Genomic DNA, 24,625 nt, shown 5'->3' with positions numbered 1-24,625 from the left:
AATAAGGTCAGTTGCCACGGAAACATGTGTGGGGGGCCAGTTTTGATAGGCTGTTCAGGGAGATGCCAATGGCTGGTTCGTGTCCCTTTGTCAGTTTAACAGTCAGGCCCCGCGTTATCAGCTTCGGAATCAAAAAGGTGCCAGTTTTATGGTCGGGATAGCACTTAGAGAAAGCAACTTTGACCCCTCCCCTTCTTCTCTGGGGAGGAGAAAGGAATTTAGAGTAGCTCCAAATTTATTCAATATAAAATGCACAAATCCACATCGTTGTTCACTACAATATTTTTGATGATATACTATTTAAAAATCACAAAGTATTGTTTTTTCTGAAACTATATTTAATTTGAAGTTGCCAGGTACAGGCCTATTATGTCATACAGTTGGAAAGGACATGCCTTAATAGTAGGGCTAGACATGTTAATGCGTTAATTAATTAACGCTGACAATTATTTTATCACACCTTAACACAGTTTTTATTATTATTATTTTGAAAGTCCGTTGCTCACATACAGTCAAACCATGGGTCACGAGAGGGGTGGGATGTTGATCAGCGTGCAAATCACTCACCCACCTTGGCAGACTACCCTGGATGCAGCGTGTGGGAGAAATAGATAAAAAAAAAAGCAAGACAAGTGATCAAATGCCATAGAGAAGTAGAGAGCTACACACTGCATGCTGATTAGTATTGGGAAAGATGTCGGTCTGAGGATCGTTCTTAAAATCACAACATAGTCACTTGGCCCTGCGGGGTCGCTCTTTGCTCCTGACGGTGATCAGACAGGGAGACAACAAAAAAACAAAAAAACAGATTTATATGTTAACGTGTTGCTCAGAAGGTGCCTGTTATGATGTTATTATGATCGTGGCTCTGGACTCATCACTTATTTTAACAAGCTAGATAAAAGGTAATTCTACTGTGTAAAGGGAATACTGCTGGTTAAAAACTTTAATAGTTGCCCAGCACTACTTAATAGTGACACAAACAGCACAGAGAACCTATGGTGGCAGTATGGAAAAAGGGGAAAAGGAAACTTAATGAGCCAAACCAAAATCATCATAAGCTTTTTTAGAGCTATCATATAAGTCAAGCCTTGCCTATAGTCGACTGATAGCCGAATCATGTGTATGCTTGTGCACAGTGATTGCGATGATAGCTCCGACACACGGTAGCTCCGCTTTAATGTTGAGAAGCTGCAGAGCTGCAGTCTCTATTTATTAGTCAGCGTAACTTACACTAGACATTTCCAGCTAAACTGAGGCTTATTGTCGATCTTTTTTTTCATGTTTATTTAGCCTACAGCATTATATATCAAAATTTATGTTGTAAAAGGCAGCATATTAACTAATTGGGAGAAAACTTGTTTTTCTATGTAAAATCAGACGTTGAGCACATATTTAAGACATATCTGAATTGCAAAAGAACAAATTGAGTGAGGGAGGAAGAAAAGGAGATAGGAGAATGTAAAGAAAATGACAAGCATGAAGTTGTTTATAGAGACCAGGGAAAGAAAGAGGAATGATGAGAGATGGATAGATGGATATCTTTTTTAACTGTAGTAAAGCCCAGAGAAGCGATGGGGGGGGGGCAGGTGGGAGGTGAAAGAGGAGGTGAAAAGTACATAAAAGCTATGCCAAGAGAGACGTGGGAAAGTTGATGATAAAAGAAGATTCAGAGGAATGGAGGCAAACAGGTACACTCATGAGCCAAACACTAAAGATATACAAGCTTTATACAGGGAGGTCATGTCTTACTTTGTCTCCTCTAGAGTAAAATCATTCAGAGAGAAAGAGAGAGAGAAAAAGAGATAAAAGAGATTGCAAATATATAAGGGAAAACAGAAACACTAAAGCAGAGAGGGGATAGGGACAGAGATCTAAAGGCATAGCAGATTTGGCAGGAGAGTAAAAAGCAGTAAGGCAACCAGATAAACACAAAAACAACTGAAAAAAGTGTAAAACCTTTTACTAAAGGATGTGACCCCAGAGTAGTAGTTTACATCCTTGGAGGACACTGGAGGTGAAATGTCTTCAGCAGTGAAAAGTTGAGTAAGTGAGAGAGTGCTCAGAAAGAGAGGCAAACTCAATGCAGAGAGAGAGATGGGGATCCAACAGCATTAAGAATACGGAGGTACTGCAGACTTCTGCGAGGGCATTTTAAAAGGACAAAACCTAAACAGCTAAAAAGCCAGCCATAAAGGAAAGGAATGGAGGAAGGAGATACTGAACACAGTATTTATTCCATAATTTTCACATATCATACTCAAGTCATGCTGAAACTCAGGGGCCATTTAAACCTCACTTTTGTTTGTTTTCATTACTCGTTAATTTAACCATGCTATCATGTTGAACCGTATTGTGTGGAAAACACTACAGCATCTCACCCCAAGTATCCATTGAATGTTGTTCGTCCATGTTCCGGTTGTGGCACAGCTTCTTGTTCTTCATAGTTCCATTGTGGTTCCAATGTCCACTGGAAGCACTACAGAATTTAAACTTCTTAAACTTCTAAACTGCTGTTCTTCAGCATCGTTTTTTGCGACATTTTTTGCATTTTACAAGCACGTTGAATATAATCAATGTAGTAACAGACAGTTTGTGTCTGCACTTTACATTTGTAATTTCTGTATATTATAATATTTGCAGAAAGAAAAATATAGCATTCATTTCCCTGCATCATAGACTCAGGAAGAGAAAGCTAGAGCTGGACCTCGAGGGCTGGCTGAGAGCTGTGGACAGGTCTGGGCTCCCCGGAAAATTCAAGGCCTGGGTTTACCAACATGGAATCCTCGCAAGAATCCTCTTGCCTCTGCTAATCTATGAATTCCCCATGACGGCAGTGTAAGGTTTTGAACGTAAGATGAGCAGCTATCTTCGCAGATGGCTGGGCTTGCCACGCAGCCTGCGCAGCATCGGACTGTATCGGAACAGCAATACGCTCAGGCATTCGTTCAGCTCAGTCAGGGAGGAATTTATCGTGCCACGGACACGAGAACACATTGAGTACACTAGATCAAGGGACACCAAAGTGTCTGGGGCAGGGATTGTGTTGAGGACAGGGAGGATGTGGAGAGCAGCCAATGCAGTTATACAGGCAGAAGCTCAGCTGAAGCACAGGCCGCTTCTGGGTATTGTGGCACAGAGCCGGGATGGACTAGGGAGCATAGCATCACCCCAGTATGACACAGCAAACTGGAAGGAGAGGCAGACGTTGGTGCAAAAAGAGATGTGCGCTTCAGTGGAGGAAGAGTGAGCAAGCAGAACAGTAGCAATGTGAAATCAGGGCGCCTGGATGAAGTGGAATGTCACCTGGCAGGACATCTGCAGATGGACCCCACAGAGGATTAAGTTCTTGCTATACGGGCATTACAGGAGTATGTAGAAGAGAAGCTATGAACAACAACATGGAGTTGGTAGTGAGAGCATCCAGATGGCTCTGGCTAAAAAAGGGTGACAAGTGGGGTCACAGGCCGGGATTTGATCAACCTTGGGTCGCCTTGATGAGGGTGTCTGTAGCAAGACCCGAAACACCCAATGACTCCAGGATACAACTGAGTGTTTGCAATTGAGTATTCATAATCATCAAGTAGTATGAGAAGTTTAGACAATGTCCAAGTAGCTCCGGTCATGGGGAAGTCAAAGTAAGTCATAAAAATTGGAAGGAAATAAGAAAGAAGAGAGCCGAGGGAATTGGAGAGAAGTTTACACTCAGGGTATCTGAAAGTCAGAGAAGAGGGTGTGGGGGGCATTAAAAGCCGGAGAAGATTTGGGGAGATAGGGAAGGTGATGCACACCTAAAAGGTGCCAAGCCTTTTTATAGAGTGTTGGTTTTTTACAAGTGTTGGTTAAGCTCTCTGTGGGGACTCTGGGAATGTGAAGCCCAAGGCTTTGAGGGAGTGAAAGAGAGGAATAGAAGGAAGTGAATAAAGTAAAAGAGTGGTGGACTAAGATAGGCACGTAGATCTAAAGGAATAGATGATTTAGGGAGCAATAGGCAGTCAGGAAGACTACTGATGCTTCAGGGTCTTAAGCATTTTATTTCCTATATAGAGGTAAACTTCCCAAGTTATGGTTCAGATCCCTAAGGCTGAGTACTTTTCAGCCACTACTTCAGCTGATGAATTAATTCTCTAGGCCCAGGCTTACGAGAAACAGGCCTGCATTCCATTTGAAGCTTCATCCATATTTTAAGAATCACTGAATCACTGCCTTTGAGCCATACAACAGTAAAATGCCTGGGGCAGGGATAAGGATAGCCAGAGGTAAAGGCTGAGGGGAAAGACAAGGCAAAGATATAAGTATGTTGGTCTAATAGCAGAACAGAACAGAATGGAGATAGCATGAGAGGCAGTTGCACAAATATACATTTCTATTGAAAGTGATACTTTTTTCCCATAATGCCTCCCTGAAAATGAGGTTTAGTTGTGTTGTTGCCTTTAAAAGGTATTTTTCCCATTTATCCTAAGTATACCCACTGTTATACAGTGTTGTAAAATACTCAAATATAACGTTTTAGTGAGTGACTACTTTGTATGGACATGGTATGATAAATATGCAGTACTAAAGTACTAGGTAGGTAGAGAAAAAAATGCCATTAAGTGAGAATGCTTTCAAAAATAGACATGTTAATTGATTATATTGATAATAATTCAATTAACCAAATACAAAGTGAGTGAACACAAGAAAAATCTAAATTAAATCAATATTCAGTGTAACCTTTGCCTTTTAAAGATCATCAATTTTTATAGGTACATAGTTTGTGGAGCTCTGTAGGTAGTTTGGCCCACACATCTTGTAGAACTGCCCACACTCCATCTGTGGATTAAGGCAGCCTCAGTTGCTTCTCTCTCTTCATATAATCCTAGAGAGACTCGATGATGTTGAGATCAAGGCTCTGTGGTGGCCATACCATCACTTCCAAGACTAGATGCTTAGGGTCATTGTCATGCTGCAGAATAAATTTGGGGCCAATCAGATGCCTTCCTGATGGAATTGCATGATGAAAAAGAATCTGCCTGTACTTCTCAGCATTGAGGAGCCCAATATTATGAAATAGACTATGAGCCAACAAACTTCACTCCCTTCTGGAGAGCAAACAACCGTCATTGGGAAAAGGACGGACGGATGGATGGATGGATGGATGGATGGATGGATGGATGGACAGACAAATAGTGCCTCTTCTATTGGCTATTGGCTTGGCTATTCCACAACAGCATTCTCACAGCAGTTTCAAGCCTAGAGTTTAAATGTCAGGAAGAGGACAGGTGAAACAAAGCAGAAGTACGTGAAGGAGAAAGGACTGAATTTGTAAAGTCAGATACAGAATGAAGGCGTTCAATCCCAATGTATGGTATATTCTTTATTTTTTGAAGGTGGGGAAGATTTTAAGTCAAGTAAAGGGAATGAGAGAGGGAGAACAGGGGAGCGGGGAGGCTTTGACAGACAACCAGGGCTGAATCTCATTTGCAGATGTTTGATGTTTCCCCCTTACTCCATACTCAGGGGAATCACCTCTAATATGGGATGTGTTAACACCTCCTTTTGGACCGTTCGTCCGTTTCATTTCTTCACAGTGCAAAGTTCATATCAATGTTTTCTCCTCCTTTGCAATCCTCCCTAAAGGGGTGTTCTCAGTACAGACTCCAGCAACAGCTTTATTTAGATTACCTATAATTTATTTCCTATCAAAAGGTATTTAATGACATAAAATCATGGGCATTGTCTTGACACAATACTTCTTTTAATATTTTGTTTTATAGCTTATTTGTTCTGTAAATTATTGGACTATTACCTCTTTAGCACAAGTGGTATTACAACAAATCTTTGACAAATGGTATTACAACAAGTCTTTGACATAACGTCAGAATTGTTACTTATTCATATTCTGTTAAAAACTAAAATTTGGCCATATCATAGACATTGTACTTTTAAGGTATGTTTAAGTTTAGGCAACTAAAATGACTTTGGTAAGTTAAGGGAAATATCACAGTCATTGCTAATGTTATAGGGTTTGGTTAAAAATCACTTCACTCAGAGTTAAAAGAAATCAGCACTGAATAGGAGACGAACATTGTTCCTCATTGTGGAATTGATGGACATTACACATGACACAGAGCCTGCCTATTCTACTCTAAAGCTAGCTTGGACTTCATCTCACAAAATGATATTTAGCCTGAGAGAACACAAAGCAAACAGGGAAAACTGAGGGAGGTTTTAGATGAAAAGCCAAGGGAAGAGAGAGGGATGAGGGGAAAGCAAGCAGGGGAGAAAGGAGTGGTGGTTTCTGAGTACCGCTGAGCTGGTCGGTACATGCAGGTGAAATCCCTGCGTGCTGTTGGCTGCTACACTACATTAACTCTAGCTTTCACTTTGAGCCAGGGACTTGGAGGATAGATGGGATAGAGGGGAAAGAAGGGAAGCCTGACAAATGGGGTAAAGGGACACACTGAGAACCTTACCATACAAACCCCAACCTTGTTTTATAAGGAATTATGGAAGCCATTCCAGTTGACTGAGTTGTCTTTGCAAAATGCCTCTTCAGTTCCACTTGTATAACACTTGAAAAGCACTAATCCACAGTGGCATATTGCAAGGTGGGAAAAGGTACACTTTGAAGGATATCAATGGAGACATGGCTAGAGCTCTGTTTTACAAACTGTTGTATCAATTCAATCTTTGCCTTGTTCTTTATTATGAATGGCAGAGGTACAAAGTCAACATTTTATGACACAGTAGGGACACAGAAGAAAACATGGAATCTTGTTTATTTGCGAAATTTGGTTCCTTAACCAAAAAAAAGTGATATAGTTTACATAACCTGAAGTGACTCAGGGACATACTGAGACACTGTAAAGGTTTTTTAAAAATGTTGCAAAAACCACTTAGGTGACAAGGAATAGCATGGTAGCAGTAATACAGTCATATCTATTAGATGAGGATGAAGAGGCCTGGGACTATGGGGATGCACAGTATGTCTTTGCATGGGAGACCTGGGAGAAGTGGCTGAGTAAGATGACAGTGCTTGGGGAAAAAGCTGTTGAGGTGATGGGTGATCATGATGTTAATGGACCGGTACTGTCTCTCAGAGGAATGTTTCTCAAACAGATGGTTGCCTGGGTGGGCAAGGTCGGTGGCAATTTTACCCGTCTTTTTTATCCGCTATGGTGTCCTGAAGCTCCTTGATGGAAAGAAGCTGAGAGGCAATGATCCGCTCAGCGGTGGGGAGTACATGCTCAAGCCTTGTCCTTTGAACGGCAGAAGGCAGGAACTCAACCGGACTTTGATGGAAGGAATGCGGATGCATTTGACTATTAATGTGTAAAATTGGACCAGGATATGTCTACATTTAAAAGTCAATTACTTTCTTCTTTCAAAGTGGTGGTCGTAAAACATTCCTACACTGAATATCACACGTATCACTGCTGGGTATGGTTGGGTGTGCTTCGTTGCACTTGTAACCACACACAACAGTGAGATCACAGGGTCATGAAGTACACCTGCACATTGCTGCAGCAATGTGAGAAACTGAAGGATTTTAAGTTACTCTACAGTTTTTTTTTTAATTGCTAAGATGCAGTGGTCACAACTGAAGCCACAAAACTCTTCCCACAGTCTGTATTACCAACATGCATCTTGGCCAAACAGTTATTCACACCTCCAAAAGTCATTCAAACCACCAAAACACTTATGCAAGTCTCAAAATATACTTGTTCAACCAAACAATTAGATTTAGACTTTTTGTAAATGTGTCCTACAGTAAATTGATGAAGATATGTTGTGATGTGAATAAGAACCTGTGGCCCAATAGACAGGAATGTCAACCTGAGGGGGTGTTTCCATGTTCCCATTTCTTATTTTGTAATTGTTTCCGTTGTGCTATGCAGTGCTGTAAAATAGTCTCGTTTTTTATTTTCTGCATCACAATCACATGCCCTGTCAACAAATTACAGTGCATACAGTAAAAGCGGAACTGCGAATCCTGTCCAATCCCTTGAAATGTACAACTCTGTACTGCTGAAATTGACCTGTGCCATACAGAAAAAGTGCAGCCATGTGCATTATCAATCATTGTCATCCAAAGCTTAGCCATAGTTTACCAACACAAATAGTTTTGAAAATGTTGAGGATGATTCTAGAAATGTACCAAAGCGAAAATGCAGGATATTTGAAATCATTCTGTTTTGAATGTGTTTTTAACAGTTTTGGACACAGTGTGTAAGCATTTGAAAAATGTGCTGCAGAAATATAGTGTTTTGCAGGTAGTGAAAAATGATTCACAGTTTGTTCCACATACACTTCTGTTTCGCTGACTGTGTGAAGAGTTTTGACAATGTGACTTCAGGTTTGACCAATGCAGGTTAGCAATTGAAAAAACTAATGATTGTTTATAGCCTATATACAAGTTAGTATTTCTCACATTTCCCTTAACTTAAATATAACGGTTTTTATTTACAAATACATTGCTTAGTGTTTTGTGTATTGAGTTTAAATGAGCTGTATGGACGAGACAGTTGGGTTTGTTTTTTCAAGCTGGAGACTGAAGCAAGGCAAATGCATTAGAAACACAACCTGTACTAAAAGTCAGGGTGGCTAAAGGATTGATGATGGCAAATAAAGCCAGAACGACATTTTAGTCAGTCAGCAGCCAAGCAGACAGATAGAGAAAATGTCTGACAGGTACAAGCGACAAAGAGGCCTATAGCTGCTAAACGTAGAAAGACATGACATAAAGCACAAAGACAAAGTTTACAGACACACAGGCTGATTGGTGAGAAGGGCACACATTATTTATTATTATTATATTATTTGTAATGTGAAACAAAAACAGGAGCAAGAATAGCATGCATAAGACAAAGCAACCAAGTAATATGCTCTATGGGGTTCTCTACATTATTTAATTTCTTCTTGTTTGTTGACAAAAGCTTTTTGATTCTGTTGATTTACAAAGCTTTCCTACCATAGAGAACATAAATCAGTCAGACAGTGTAAAATGTTTATGTTGCTTGGCACCATTGATCATACAGTAAATAGCAGTAGCTGTGCCATGATAAATACGGATATTTAAGAACTAGGATTAAATCTTCTTAGACTGGTAAAAGTACTAAGCATGTACTCTATGTATGTGTGTGTGTGTGTGTGTGTGTGTGTGTGTGTGTGTGTGCATGCGTGCTTGTGTGCACTATGTGTTTGTGCTTGTCTGTGTATTGTGTGCTTTTATTGGGATGAAAGATATAGCTTTGGGAATCGAAGCACTTTCATTGTTATTGTGGGAAAATATATCCTCTGTCAAATGAATCTTAATTGAATGGCCACCTGTATAGTGATTTTTGTTCCCACAACCGTAAAGGATAATTTTAAACCTGGGCCATATTTTGGTGTCGAAATGACTAGTAGGTACAAGTTTTGGAAACTGTGCAGTAGATGACTTCAGCTGGCAATTGCGAACTGTCTCTAGTGGCTGCAAAGTATTCCTTGGGGCAGTTGTGCCCGTCAAAATAACATCCACAAATAGTGCTTCTGTTTGCCACGTAGAGGCTCAGACTGTTATACAAGTGACTCCCGGTGACACCCTTTGGCTTAACAGGAAACTGAAGTCTCACTCAAGGACAATTCTTGCTCTGAAATCTCGTGAGTGGCGAGTTGTTGTAGGAAACACTGGTGGAGTTTGTTGTGTTGGAGTAATGTTAGGAAATAAAGTCTTGCTTTCAGTTTCTCTACATCAGTGGTTATTAACCTGGGGGTCGGGACCCCCCAGGGGGTCGCGAGAATGCTGGTATAGACACAAAAATAGAAAAGAAATAACTTAAAAATAACTAGACGGACTACAGATGTGAATGGAATCACTTTGGGTGGAACTGTAAATATTTTGCACTGTTTAATCCAGTAGGTGGTGGTAATGCCAACCTCTATAAAAGGACAAAGAAGAATCAGGTCCCGATCAGACAGAAAGCGCTTTGCAGGTTCGAAAACTCGAAAGAGCTAAGCGCTGCGGTTTTTTAATGTTGCTAGGCAACCACCAAATCAGCTGTCCTCTCAGTCTAATTAAAGATTATAGTGTAATCTTTGGTTTGCTGCTAAGTAATAACTGTCATATTAGCAGAAACTTGATCACAACTCACATGTCTGTGGCTTTTGTTGCTAAAAACATCTACTTTAAAAAAATAGACAAACAGAGAAATATTTTCAACTTCAGAAAGGGGTCGGACTGAAAGCTCTACATACACAACTGTTACGACCCCCTGTTGGTCTAGGGGAGTGGGGGCCATAAACATATAGGCACAACTGGTATAGATCTTAAAAAGGTAACTTTTATTGGTAACACAGAGATGCAGACAGGTAACAATAAACAAAAGGAGGGTGGATGAGGGTGCTGCGAAAATAACAAACCAAGTTAAAATAAAAAGGTCCTCAAAAGGAGGCCTGTACCTATCTATCTATTTAAGCAGAGTTGATTCTTGCTACAAAAAGAACACAAAGAGCACAGCACCCACTCCGCCTGATGAAAACTAACGCAATAGTAAACAAAAATACTAAGTGAATTTCTCCACTGCGCACAATGTAGAGCTAACAAACAAGGTATGCAAATTGTTTCACTAAACACAATGTACAGCTAACAAGCAAAGTATGCAGTCAATACCAGCAGCACACAAGTCAATAGGCGGTGACAAGCTGCCTCCAGCAACAGGTGGACTCTCCTTATGAGCAGGAGGTAATCAATGTGGTGACGAGCCATTGGTTGAGTGGAAACAGAGTGAACCAATGGGTGGGACTGATGTCAGCACCCCAGAAACCAGGAAGTAGGCGGGTCTTCATTCCACAGGGACACAGCCTACTTGGTAGAGGTGAGACAGAAAAGGGGAAACACAAAGGTGACAGCGACAGCCGTGACAACAACAAACTCCTCTCCTTCATTTCAAACTTTTGTACCTACTAGTCATTTCAACTCTAAAATATATGTAAATAGGGCACAGGTTTATAAATACAGAAATCATCCTTTTGTTTGTCTTTTTTAGTTTTTTTGTTTGTTTTTTACAACTAATTCATGGTATGTAGCTCATTCGTAGTAACAGCACTGGTGATGATGATTATGTTTACAATGACAATATAGTTAAACAGTAATTGCTTCTATTACTACAATTTATTATACCTGCTAATTAATAATAGTAATTAGATTTTAATGGGCTTGATAACTCTGTGCACAGATTAGAGCAGTGTTGTTTGGCCATTAAATATGCCATCTTGATGTCTCTGTTTGCTCATCTACCTTTTTCATCATCACACTCAATCACATGTACACAAAGAGACAGCAATGTCACAATTAGTAAACCATGACAGTTGACATGGGTACACAGAAATAATATTTTTAAAATACCTATTTTATACCTTTTATAAAGCTATAATTTAGCACTCGTTCATTCTGTTAACACAGCAAGACATGCATACATGCATTCACATATATGCACAGGCAGACACATACTGTAGGTCTTTTCCTATTGAAAACTATCTTGTAAACAGATGCCCAACAGTTGTCCTCTGGAGTTGTGCATCTGTATATGTGTATGTATGTGCTGCTGCGTACATGTTGGAATGAATTTGCAAAAGAAATAATTCAACTTTCCCTCACAAACTATTACTTTGCTGTCATGCTCTTCATGACACGTCATGTTGTTGTGACTGAAAGACTGACAACATTCTTTCTTAATCTTCTCAGTATCAGAAAACTGCTTGATATTGTGATATTGATTTTGTTTGTCTTCTATCTAAATATGTTTCCTTGTTAATCAATGTTGTTGCATGGTGTCTCTCCTCTTAATATGTTGTTAAACCTCCAAATTGTAGCATTGATGCAATCACACCATCGCCCCAGCCCTCTGGCCCTTAACAAGTCTAATCAATCCACTTAATTGCTCAGCCATGACACTGGCAATGACGGCAGTGTCATCCGTTTTCCATATAAAATACATCATTAGGTAGTTGCCTTACATAACTACACACACACGCGCACACACACACACACACACACACACGGACATCCTCTGACATCATTAGCAGTGGTCTCAACCAAAGTGCCTTAATTAGGATTACCTTGACCTGCAATGTAGCTCATTAAGAATAGAGGGGTCCAAGCAGTAAAAATACTGACACCAGCATCCTGCTTTAATTATCGTAATAGAGATAATTAGAGCAGTTTGTTTTTTTAATCTAAAACTGTTCTGTGAACTTGTTCTCTTATTGTATATTTAGTGGATTCAGCACAAATGGGATACCTGTCCGAACAGCACAGACATCCTCAGATATTCACCACAACATCAAACCGCTTTTCCTATCTGATTAAAGTTAAAGTGATAAAAGACAACATTACTAGACTAAAGCATCCAAGTTTGGATTAGGAAGAAAAAAGTTTGTTTAAAATGCATCACTTCTGGTTTGACCAATATGAAATTTAAATTTAGGAACAATGCACTGGTCTTACTTCCTGGCACTTATTACTTCAGAAGATAGGTGCTTGCATATACTGTTGTTAGCAAGTTGGTCAAGGTTTTTAATTATTACAGAACACAAATATCAATTTTAGTTGGTTTTAACCATTTGGTTTCTGACCATCCAGTGTCTTCAAATTACCCTCATCACTTTTGATTTAGCAGTAGATAAAGCTGAGTGTCATCAGCATAGCAGAGATAGCAATCTTATATTTATGAATGGTTTGACCAAGAAGAGGCATGCATTAGGGGGGAAAGAACAGATCCTTGACTAAGACCATGGTAGAAGTAGCTACAGGAAATGAGACATGTGAATTAAGGTGACTTTAGTCATTTACAGTACAGTCAGTTATTCTGTTAAATTACAGTTAGGGCTGACCCCAAATAGCCAAATATTCGACGCTTTGATGGGCGGAGCCTGATTCGACTGTCAATCTCACAGTCGAAGCTTCGCAGCGAAACAAGGATCATTCCATTTATGCAATATGGGGGTGCTCAATGTCTGATTTTACATAGATCTACCAGTTTTCTCCCAATAAGTTAATATAAAGCCTATTACAATGTACATTTCAACAAAAAAACTTCCAATAAATGTTTTTAAAGTGCGTGAATGAATCCAAAATTGTAACCCTAACCCTGGGTCGTCAGTGAGCATGTGTAGGTGTAGCGTGTATGTGTGCAGTGGCAGGAGGAAAACTTGCTGAAGAGACATCATCAGTGTTGTGCCGAGAATATTATATCGTTTTTAAACAGCCGCTACTTGAAATAGACCCGCGAGGAACCGCGACGTGCATGCAGCTGTCGGCAGCACGGCAAGAACTCTGCACAAGAGAGGTAAAATGGTCAACGATATGCCTCAGTTTAGCTTCGGCTCGCAATCAAACAAAACGCGAACAAAAACACACATGATTCGACTATCAGTCGACTATAGACAGGACTTAACGATTCTGATTCGACTATGTAAATCCTTTGTAGGGGACAGCCCTAATTACAGTAAAACATTACACTCCAAAAGGTTGAGATTCAGCCCCTTGTGCTTGTTGTGCTACTGTATATTCCTGTTCAACATACCAAGTAGGACATACATGAAGTAAGACACACACACACCAGCAAACACACACATGCAAATATACTGTATAATTGATATTTATCACACACAAACACACACACACACACATACTCTGTAGAGATAATTACAGTGTTACTACAATTATTGTAGCTTGAAAATGTAATAAATGTAAAGCTTACTTAAACCCTAATTTTGGTAGATGTCTGTTGCTATTGATAGTTTTGTCTGTCAATATCATTAGACCAAAGTATCAACATCAATAGACAAAAAGGCAAAAACATGCCACTCACTTTCAATGATTCACCACCATATACTTTTGTTTTCATGTTATTGTGTTTGTGTGTGAGTGTAAGAGCGGACATTTCTACAGAATGCTTTGTAAGTGTCTTCATAAAAAGGAATTCAGTACTGACAAATGTACAGTTCTGGCAACAAAGCCTTAGCTCAGATTATTTCAAAGGATACAATATGAGTAATACAAATGCACTAGTAGCAAGGAATCACTACCAGGAAGAGCCCATGAATTGAGATATTTACTGAATCTGTTCATGCAGAGAGATAACCAATCCGCTACAGCACAGAATACAGTGTAAAGTGATCAGTCATAGTCTTAATATTTGTGCTAAATATCTGTGTATGACCAGGTGTATGTCTGTCTCTCTGCCTTTTTTTGTTTTGCATAATACTTTCAATGTGTGTCCCTCTAGAGCCAAATGCGTAGTCACACCTGTATCTCCATCTCATTTCTCCAGATATCCGTGGCATTGAGGATTTCCTGGACCGGACCTCTCAGCAGGGAATGGACGTATCACTTCAGAAGGTGGAATCTAATATCAACATGATGATCACCAGTCTGTTCAGAACAATGCGTGTGGAAGAGCTGCATCGGTACAGGGATACACTACGCAGAGCCGTGCTGTTCATGAGCCCAGCCACTGCCAAGGCTTTTATCACTGAGGTAAGGAGGGTGGTTTTTGGTCCCACATTTTCCAGTTAATAACTGGTGGAACACAAGTAACAGTAGTTCAAGCTTTTCTCAGTCTGTGAGTGGCACGCTAACCAGATAGCCTTACAGCCCTATTTATTGAGAGGTTAGCATGTGTTGTGGATCTAAATGATTTCATACAGAATAAGAAAACAGTTGTGTAGGTTAGTAGAGCTCTCTACTTGACTGGAATCAATCAGGAATTGATTTCTTGGTCAAACTTTGTGTAACTGATTACATCTGTACCACAACTTATCTGCCAGAAGAAATGCAGGAAATATGTCAAGAGTAAAGCAGAACTCCTCAGACAGACTCTGTTGCCTGTATGCATGAAATCCTACCAAAAGGCAGGTTCTGGCTTTGTTAAGGTTTAAATGTTGTATCACGAGTTCATATTCCACACTTCTCAGAACTCAGTTTACAACAGATACAGTTTAGTACACTGTAATACACATCAACACAATAGTGTTGACTTTACGTGACATTTGTGTATTTTAGGTAAGCAAGTTTGTTTTGAAGGGATTTCATCTCACATGGTAATACATGGATAATTCATGCTACCAGGCTCATGGATGTTTCTCTGACTCAAGTAAGCTCTCTGAGTCTCTTCCAGTTAATCAGATCAGCTGAAATTATAGCAGCTAGTTCTCTCAAGTGCAATGTAGTATTATTCATGATGTCCTGAACATGCCATGGCACTCATGAAAATTTACATTAGAGATAGGACAATATTCCAGTTTCTTTATGCTCTTCTGTTCTCTCTCTCTTACTTTCTGCTTCTCTCTCTCTCTCTAGTCAAGTCAAGTCACTATTCATTTAGTGTGCACAGTCACACACGTTATACTGCACAATTTACGTTTAAACAGAGTATATACTGTATATTCAAACATATTTATTTCCTTAATGAGTGTTTAAACTACTCCTTTCCCACACCCACACATTTGTGCTCAAACACAGACACACACACATCCCCACCCCCTCCTATCCTGCTCTTTATCTCTTCAGAAGAAGACAATTAGGGGAGTTCCTTTTGCTCTTATACATAAATGATATGGAGGTCATGGTTGAAAGCAATAGGCTCTAGCATTAGTTATGAATTCATAATTTGAAGTGGTAGGATGGGGCTTAATCCCGTGTGTCATGTTCTCATCTCAGTTTAATTAAAAGTGACCTCAGAAAGAGCAATCACAATCTAATTTGGTTGGAGGCGTGACGGGGGAGGTGAAAGTTGGGGTGTTATTGTGTGCCTGTGAATGTGTATAAGTGTGGCTCTGTGTGTGTGTGTGTGTAGTCTTAGCCTTGTAAGCGCAGCATGGAAACACACTGAAGTCAGTGCACTGTGCTGGCCAGAGGACTATGACAATGTGTCTCAAGGATTCACACTTTTGGATCGTGCTAAGGAAACCTTTTAGTGATTTTTAAATGTTATGATAAAACTATCAGCCGCTATCAAAGTATTTATTTATTCATGTAATTAATTTGGCCCGCCCAGGCATCACTTTGGCTCCTGTAAACGGACACTGCACTTGTGACCCGCTCTGTAGAGAATATACAGCGGGTCTATTTTTTGACAGATTCCAAGCTGCACAGAGCAAATGGAACCAGGCAGGAAGTCAGAAACAGAACAGCATAGAGAATTTGGTCAATTTTCTAAATAAAATACTCTGTGCAGACTCCCTGTCATAAAACAACAATAAATACAGTTAAAACAGGAAAAAAAGGAAACCATTTAACTATGTAGCTTCCTTAATCATAGTAGAAGCACAAAAAGCAAGCACTGATAACCAAATCAACAAAATGTCAACAAAATCAGGCAGGCAAAATGCTCTGATTCTGAAATGTTCCCTGTGGTGATATGCAGCCATGCAGACTACGGAATAAAACTGGGTAGCAGAAAGCTGTAAAGAAGGTAGTAGAAAGACAAATTAACAATAGACAAAGTCAATAACGTGGGTCAGGCTACACCCTCCGCTGCTGAAACGCTTCTGAGTGTTCCAGTAGAAGTTGACGCCGGGCAGAGGACGGAACAAAACTGTGGCGCAGCCGTAACATGGCGCAGCCGTAACGGGAAGCAGCGCTATCCACCTTGCATTGTATTGGTAAATCTGGAGGTTCCAAAGTCACAACGTTACTCCTGAAGTTAACTGGATAACCCAGTTACCTCGCTTTGTAGTACAGGCCTTTGATCTACAATAGGTATGGACAATCGCTATAGCTATTTTACAATATGTGAAATAGCAAAAGCAAATTAGTTTTCTAGAGTTTCTGTTTTCTTTGGGAAAGTTGACAAATCAGTCATTTAATCTAATTTAGTAAGACATCAAGTAGGGACGAGATAAAGTATCAGGAGATGGGCAAAGATAGATGGTCACATATATCTCTCTGGCAAGATAGTGAGGAGTGGTGAGGGAGAGAGAGACAGATACATGGACTGAAAGACCGACACAGGTAGGCAGAGAGACATGACTGCGACCTTGTTTTTTCTTTATCAGAATTATGTGTGAGGTCATTTGTCACAGAGAGAACCTCCCATCCAGATGCAATGGGCCCTGATGTTAGAAGCTGCTCCAAAATTACGAGACTTGGCAGAAGGAGAGAGAAAGGGAGATGAGAGATATGGCAAGCTACGAGAGTGATTAGAGGATTGAAGACAATTAAGAGAGTGCATGGAAGTGCTTAAGTCTAACCTTCCCTAACCTTAACAAAGTAGGTTTTGTGCCTAACCCTTACCAAATCTGAAAGGATATGTTAATTTCTTTTTCAATCATGTTCTCAAACAATACTCATTGGTACACTTAAACAGTTTTCAGTCTCATTAATGTCCCTACTCTCCAAACTGGCCGTGAAAAGATGAACAGTAAAGCAGAAAGAGGAGATTTTATATTGGAAAGACTACTTTTGGTAGATACCCACATGATTATTCTAACATGAATTGCCAAAGCCTCCTATTAACTTTAACTAATTAGTTTTTGCACAGAGAAGGGATTTCTTCCTGACCAGTATGGGCATGACGAATGACTAAAAAGCAACCAGTAACTCCGGTGTACATATGGGCATGTCAGTATTGTTTTAACACAGACTTGAAAAGGTGTGATAACTATAGTGCCTGGCAGATCATATTCATATCTTTGTAGCGATCATATTTAACCTGCTTTTTATGAGGCAATTGCAAAAGGACAACTTCTACTTTAGTTTGGAAGACTTGGGGATAAAAGGAAACAAAGCTAAATGAAGGAATTAATAAAATAAGGGACAAAGCAATCTACAAATTAACACAGGAGGTAATCCTTAAAATGAAATGTGGTGAACAAATATATACTACAAGCTGTTAAACTGCCACCACTTGGGTACAGGACAGTGATTATTCTTTCTTTGGCCATTGTTATAAGTTCTTGTTTAAAAACTGCCTGGTTGTTAACCAATGATTTGGTTTTTAGGCCCAGTTACATTTGTTCAGATAGCTTTGTTGAACATAAGTTGATTTTTTAAATTGACCAAGTCAGATAGCATGATGTTCTGGAAAACTTGCTTGTGCTTGCTGAATTTAAAAGTCAGATTCTGTTGGCTTGATAGATTGATAACAGAATGACTCAATGTTTGGTTGATGGTAGCACTTAAGACCACATATGAAAAAGTGCAAATGTAAGAAAGAAGCCAAACTAAGTTAACAACAGCCTGTTGGCTCATCTTTTCCTTATTATGACTCTGTTTTGAGTCTTCGTCATTGCTTTTCTGTGATTTGTGAGTTTTATTTCCCTGTTGTTATGTGAGACCAGCAGGAAATGCTGTTCAATATCTGCTGGATTCTTGGTAGAATGTATTCCACCTTGCATATCCATGCATTTTACTACACAAAGACGCACATATACTCTCACAACCAACTTGCTCATTCAATTTTCTGCATTATTTAACATTTTCTTGCTCTGTTGCTTTTTTCAGTCTAGTACATGTGGGTGAGTGTACCAGCCACTGCCAGCAAGGCTCCTTGCTGGTACATTCATCTCCCTATTCTATCCATTCATGTAGACAGAGGAATAGAGGTGGCTCTTGAGCTGCTTTTTTATAGGTGCCCACAGCATCCACAGATCTTAACTCCAAAAGGGAGAGAGTTCCAAAGTTTAGGAGCCACAACCTCAAAAGTACAGTCTCCTTTAGTTTTAAGCCTGCATCAAGAAAAAAACAATAAACCTTGATCAAATGTCCTTAGGACCCTGCTGGTAATATAGGGCTGCAATACATTTCTAATGTAGATATGTGCCTGACCATACAAAGCTCTATAAGTGATCACAAGAACCTTGAATTGGATTCTGAATTGGTTGTGAAGTCAAGAGAAATCAAAATCGTTGTCACACCAGACGTTTTAGAGTACCTGGTCAAAGCTTAGCAGCAGCATTTGCACCTCTTGTAAAGATCCAGGGATGCTTTGCTGAGGCAGGTGAAAAGGGAGTTGTTGTGATGGGACAAGATAAATGTGTTTTAAAGGACTAATGTGTAAGATTTGGGGGAACCTATTGGCAGTATATGGCCAAAATGGAATATAATATTCATAAATATGTTTTCATTAATGTATAATCATCTGAAAATAAGAATCGTTGTTTATTCGGTACAAGGCAAACAGAATGGGACTGAGGGCCGAGCCTTAGGGCACACTGCATAACAGAGCTTCAAATGAAGAGGCATAGTTGCCAACATTAGTTGAGAAGCTCCTATTAGAGAGTAAGGAAGAGGACCACTGCAGGACTGAGACGTGATATTAAAACGCAGTAAAAATGATTAGTTTGTCCATCTTAAATCACTTGTAGTTCAAAAGAAATGAAAAACCCAGTGCTCACTAAGCGACATAGGAAGAGGCTGATGAACAGCACAGCAAGTCCTCCTCAGCGGCTCGAAATTCTGAGCAAGCTGAAGTGTAATCCTTCGGGCAGAGCTTGATGAGATGGCCAAGATCCATATTCTTCTGCCAGGTTTCAGTCAGGAACAGAAAATCTAATTTCTTAGACATGATGAGATCATTAAGCATAAACGACTTGTTTGCTATGGAGCGAGCATTTAGAAGCGCCATTTGCAGAGAGTGTTCCCAGTGTAACCTGTGGTATACCAAGCATAATCTGAATAGAATAGGACTTCATAGATGCACAGCCTTGCCATAGCCTTGTCACATTCTTTAATTTGTAAGAAGAAAACAGTCTTTGATATTTATAGGATATCGTGTTATTAAAAAAACACATGGTTCTGTCCATGTGTGTTTCAGTCAGTGCTTTTTTCTTGCCACACATTCATTTTCTTTACAAGAGTATCATAAGATAATGAGTGAATTAATATGATATGAAGTATTGGCATTTGGAAATTAGATATTAGATATAATATTGCTATGAGTAAGAATATACGCAGAATTAGTCTTCTGTCTCACTTTCTCTCTCCCGCAAACACACACATATACACACATAGACTTCATATTAGATATGCAAAGAAGTGGAAAATATGAATTTTGCCATTTGATCTCAAAGCGTTAAAACTTTAAAACGTTGCCATTTTTGGACTGTTTTCTCTTTAACTGACATTTCTTACTTGAAGGACCATCAAATGGGTTGGAGATCATTCCAGAGATGACAGATGTCGCAAATGAAACATGAAGGAAAATACTCTGTATAAGACATGTTGAATAATGTATTAATGAATATAGCTGTATCAACTGCAAAGGTTTTTGCTAAAGTAAAGGCTGCTCGCATCATAGTCCACTGTCTTTCATTACTGAACCAGAAATTATTCTATTATAGAGCTTGTATTGATGTTTGACCGGAGATAAACAAAGATTATATAATGTAAGTGTATATTGTATAGTGTAAATGTCAATAGGACTCAGTGACAGCTTCTTATGACCACATTCAACATATTAAACACAATGTGAAATCACCAGCATATACATCTGAATACATCTTGGATTGCTGGGTGTTTCCTTGCCTTGGCTCATTCACTTGATGGATTGTAATACCAACCTGGTCGAACTTTCTACTTATTTATGTATTTCTGATCGTACTTCCAGGTCTGTTTCATTCTTCTTTTTCTGACAGCTCCCCAAACTCAGACAGAAATGGTATATAAAGACATATGATCTATGCTTCTCTCCTCCCATGTCTAGAATAGCCTGAAGAAAAGGCATTTGGAAGACAAGGAACTTGGAAGTTATTTTACTCAGTGGGTGGAATTTTGTTAATATAGTCAGGGTGGGGGACTCTGCTGGCAGCTATGTTTTTGGGAAAGTTGTTGAGTTGTACCTTCAGGATTGTACATTTCTACTCTTTTTTTTGTATGTGTGAGCTTCTCCTCATGCTTTATTTTTTTGTTATTGTTGATTACTCTAATTTTAAACTGTAGCACCCCACCCACTCAAGTCGTACTGATTATAGTGCAATGGTCATCAAGTTAAAGTCATAGAAACTCTATTGAAGTCTGAAAGAGTAATAGAGCCACTAAAATTCATTTCAGTTTCAAAGTAAGGAGATTAACGCTACAAATGCCAGTATATGGACATTTACCACCAGCTAGCAGAATGTATAGGCTTTGAAAGAGGTCTGACGCACAAATATTGGATGTATAAATATATGAAACAACAAACAGCTGTTCTAAATAAATATTTGAAACCAGAATCGCAGACAATTATGGCATGGCAAGCCATACACATTTTTCAACAAGTGTACTCCATGCATTCTTTGCACTGAGAGAGAAAGAGACACAGACGGTTGCTAAAAACAATTTATTTTGAAATGCACCGGCAAAAGTAACTTTCACTCCTTATATCAAGAAGGGTTAGGGGAAACCTAAAGTATGCCTCTTATGCCTATAATTTACATCATAACTGTTATACATGGCAAGGACCAGTATTGCGTGATTAAAAAGGCATAAATTCCTAGGTGGATGGAGGCTTGAGACCCCTCAGTGTTCAAAGAAGATACCACCAACTTTCCCCTTTAATATTGCAGTGTTCACTGATACACTACAGTAATGTAAGTAATATGACTATGCAAGAAATGTGACTCATTTTCCTGCTGGTCATTTTGCAGTAGGTCATTGCCCACTTCTCAAAATATTGTTGTAAACATGTCTATTCTCTAACAATCCATTACAAGAAAATATCTAGTATCTATCCTGACATTGCTACTAATCTTCACTAAACAAATGGCACGTGCTTTTGTACACCGGAATAATTTTGTGTTACATAATGTATGTTTTGTGTTTATATGTATTATGGCAAATAGATTTTGTGAGTATGTGGGACCCGAAAATCTCACTTTAACCTGTATTAACTTAATCTATTGTTAAATAGATTTAAATCAGTTCAGGAACCCACTGGCTGTTGTTTTTATTATATGTTCAACAATCATTTCTGCTTTATAACTGTCACCACAAAATCGTCTATGTACACATGCACTCATTCAAAACTGTACATGAACGTGGAAACGTAAGCAGTCACTTTGAACAGGAAATTGTATAAAGGCGCTTACAGTACTAAAGCTTGGGTAGGCAATTTATTTGTGTTTTTGTTATTGTTGTAGAAATTCTATTCACATCCTGACAGCTCTTAATGAATCGAATGCTCTTACACAAAAATTAAAAACATCAGGTCACAGGACTGTAATAAACACAGCCAGTCATTTAATTTCGTCTGAATGCATGTTGTCCATTTAAAGGTCTATTATTATAAAATTATTATTATTATTATAATTATTATTAGTTTGTGTTGAGTTTGATTTTCCTAAATAGTACCACTTTGTTTGTTGAAGTGATGCTCAATTGATGAGAAAGATAAAAAAAACCAATTTGAGTTGTCAATCCACTTGGTCAAACTGTATAACAGCATTGCACAGGCATTTGATTACTACATGTAGAAAACAACCACAGGGACCTCCACTGTGCTTTATCATTACTACATTATTTGATGACGTAAGAATTATATCTCAAATTTCCATCATATTTTATACAAACTAACAGTACGAGAAAGATCCACTGCTGTGGATTGCAGTTGTTACTATGTAAGTGACAACAGAAATAGGCATCCTGGATGGGTGTGTGGGTGTTCGGGGATTGACTGTTCCCTTTTTTTATGTTTATTACATACAGTATATTTTACATTTTTATTGTTAAATGTAGAGCTTGATCACACAAAAAGCCTTTGAGAAAAGGAGCTTGTAAAATAATCTGGCAAGGAACCTTATAGTTGCTACTGAATGAATTGAGCAATTTAAAGTAATGTTGTAGGTTATCAAAGGATTCCATAAATCCTTTGATGAGGTAGTGAAATAAGAAACAGAAAGAGCAATGGCCAGGCTGAAAAGCGAGACACTGGTGGGAATTTGGATCATGAGCCACAATGGAATTTAGTAGAGGATGTTTTTTGATTATATTCAGATTGGCACTTTATGGGTAACTCATTCACTGTCACTTCTGTTGATTTCTGCGGCAGACAATCATTTCCCCCATTTTCATCTATTTTGATTTCAATGAAAGTGACACAGATGAGGCAGGGAAACAAAGAATTGGTCAATTGTCTATACAATACTAAGAGCAAGTCATTATTTGACTCTATTAACCATGATGAACAATGTCTGGAGAGTATTTCAGGAGAAAAAATCAAACGTATCATTTTAAAGTAAATAGTAATATTTAATATACAGAGTTATGATTGGGATACACGTTATCATTAATCTCAATTATGTCCTTGCTAGACATGGGTAGAATATTCAAATTAAAGTTGCATCCTTGACCACAGGTGAAGCATCAGTCAAAAATATGCTCTCTAATGTGTGAAATCTGTCTTGTGCGGAGCAATTTCCTTGGTCATGGGCAATTTTTGTACAGATCCGATCACCTTTTAAAATACATTCTGATTCATTCTCTACAATCATCCCTGAGGGGTCGGGATTAGCAGGCTTCTTCTGCAAATGGAGCCTTAAATCAGATGTTGTGATTCTGCCCTGCTCCACTGCCATTGATGAATATGTATTTTCTTATCAACACCCTGTGCATGAATTTTCCACAATTTATAATGAATTACCTCTGATTCATTTTGGTCCCAAGGCTCATGAAATATATGCTTGTGAGAGACAATGTGGGCTGTCAATTACAGTCAAAAAAAGGGAGAAAATTTCTGCAGGACACATATTATATTATACTATATTATATTATATTAAGGATACACTTGCAGTCTGGGATGTAAGAGAAAAATTGATCTAAAAGCATTACCTAATCTTCTTATTTTAACATTTCATATGAAAGTGTGAAGCTGTCTTTTTTTCATATATTTGAGTACCTTGGATTATTCTGTGCTATGGTACTGCTTGCTTTAATAACTTTGGTGTAGATTTATAATCTGTCTGACTGATATTTGTTAATTATGTTGAGAACTGAGTTACATAGAGAATTACTGTATATCTGGGCCGTTTGACTAAATGTCAATGTCGTTTAAAATGGAAAGAAAATTGGAGAAATTTCAATCTTTAATATGCTTTCATCCTTTGTGTCCTTCTATGTAGGTCCTCTTTTTCTTTGCTTACTGAAACATGAAGGCCAACATTTTTTCTCCATTCTCTTATGTTAGAGTCAATTTTTACCACCGAGCTGTAGAGGGCAGTGGATTGGCCAGGCATTGTCATAATAAATTGAAAGGTAGAAAATGAAAGTAATTAACATGATAATATGTGGGTTGTCTGATTGAATTTGTTGAGTTACTAAGCTTTTCTTCATCTTGGTGTTACGTCATTCCTGTGACGTCTGTGTTTTGGCAATGTAGCATGAGGAGAAAGTCCTGACATTTACAATTATGGGACATGTAGCGTAGGGTGTAACTTGGAGGGAAGGACGAATGACAGACAGAGAGATGGTAGACAGAAGTGCACTGAAGTACATTTTAAGTAGAGAAGCTACGAAAAAATTAAATGATGTTGAAAAAGATGAGTGACAGGATAGTAGGGAAGTAGGGGATGATGTTGACGTAGGTAAAATGACAAGGTGAGGTGGGGTAGGGATCAACAAAGATTAAGGTGTTTTCAAATACATTTAAATTGATAAATGTGGTGACTTGACTTATTTTACAAAACC

The 24,625-nt window shown here is 38.8% G+C and overlaps 1 protein-coding gene across 1 annotated transcript in view; it reads left to right on the top strand.

Annotated features, from left to right (window-relative positions):
• Window positions 1-24,625, top strand: part of grid2 (glutamate receptor, ionotropic, delta 2) — a 460,903-nt gene that overhangs the window by 232,185 nt on the left and 204,093 nt on the right. Inside the window, exon 4 of the mRNA XM_046034186.1 lies at window positions 14,298-14,503. Within this exon, the coding sequence (XP_045890142.1) occupies window positions 14,298-14,503 (206 nt within the window). The remainder of the gene's footprint in view (window positions 1-14,297; window positions 14,504-24,625) is intronic.

This window comes from Micropterus dolomieu, linkage group LG21 (genome assembly GCF_021292245.1).
Source record: "Micropterus dolomieu isolate WLL.071019.BEF.003 ecotype Adirondacks linkage group LG21, ASM2129224v1, whole genome shotgun sequence".
Taxonomy (NCBI): Eukaryota; Metazoa; Chordata; class Actinopteri; order Centrarchiformes; family Centrarchidae; genus Micropterus; species Micropterus dolomieu.
This window is presented reverse-complemented; position numbering and strand designations above follow the sequence as displayed.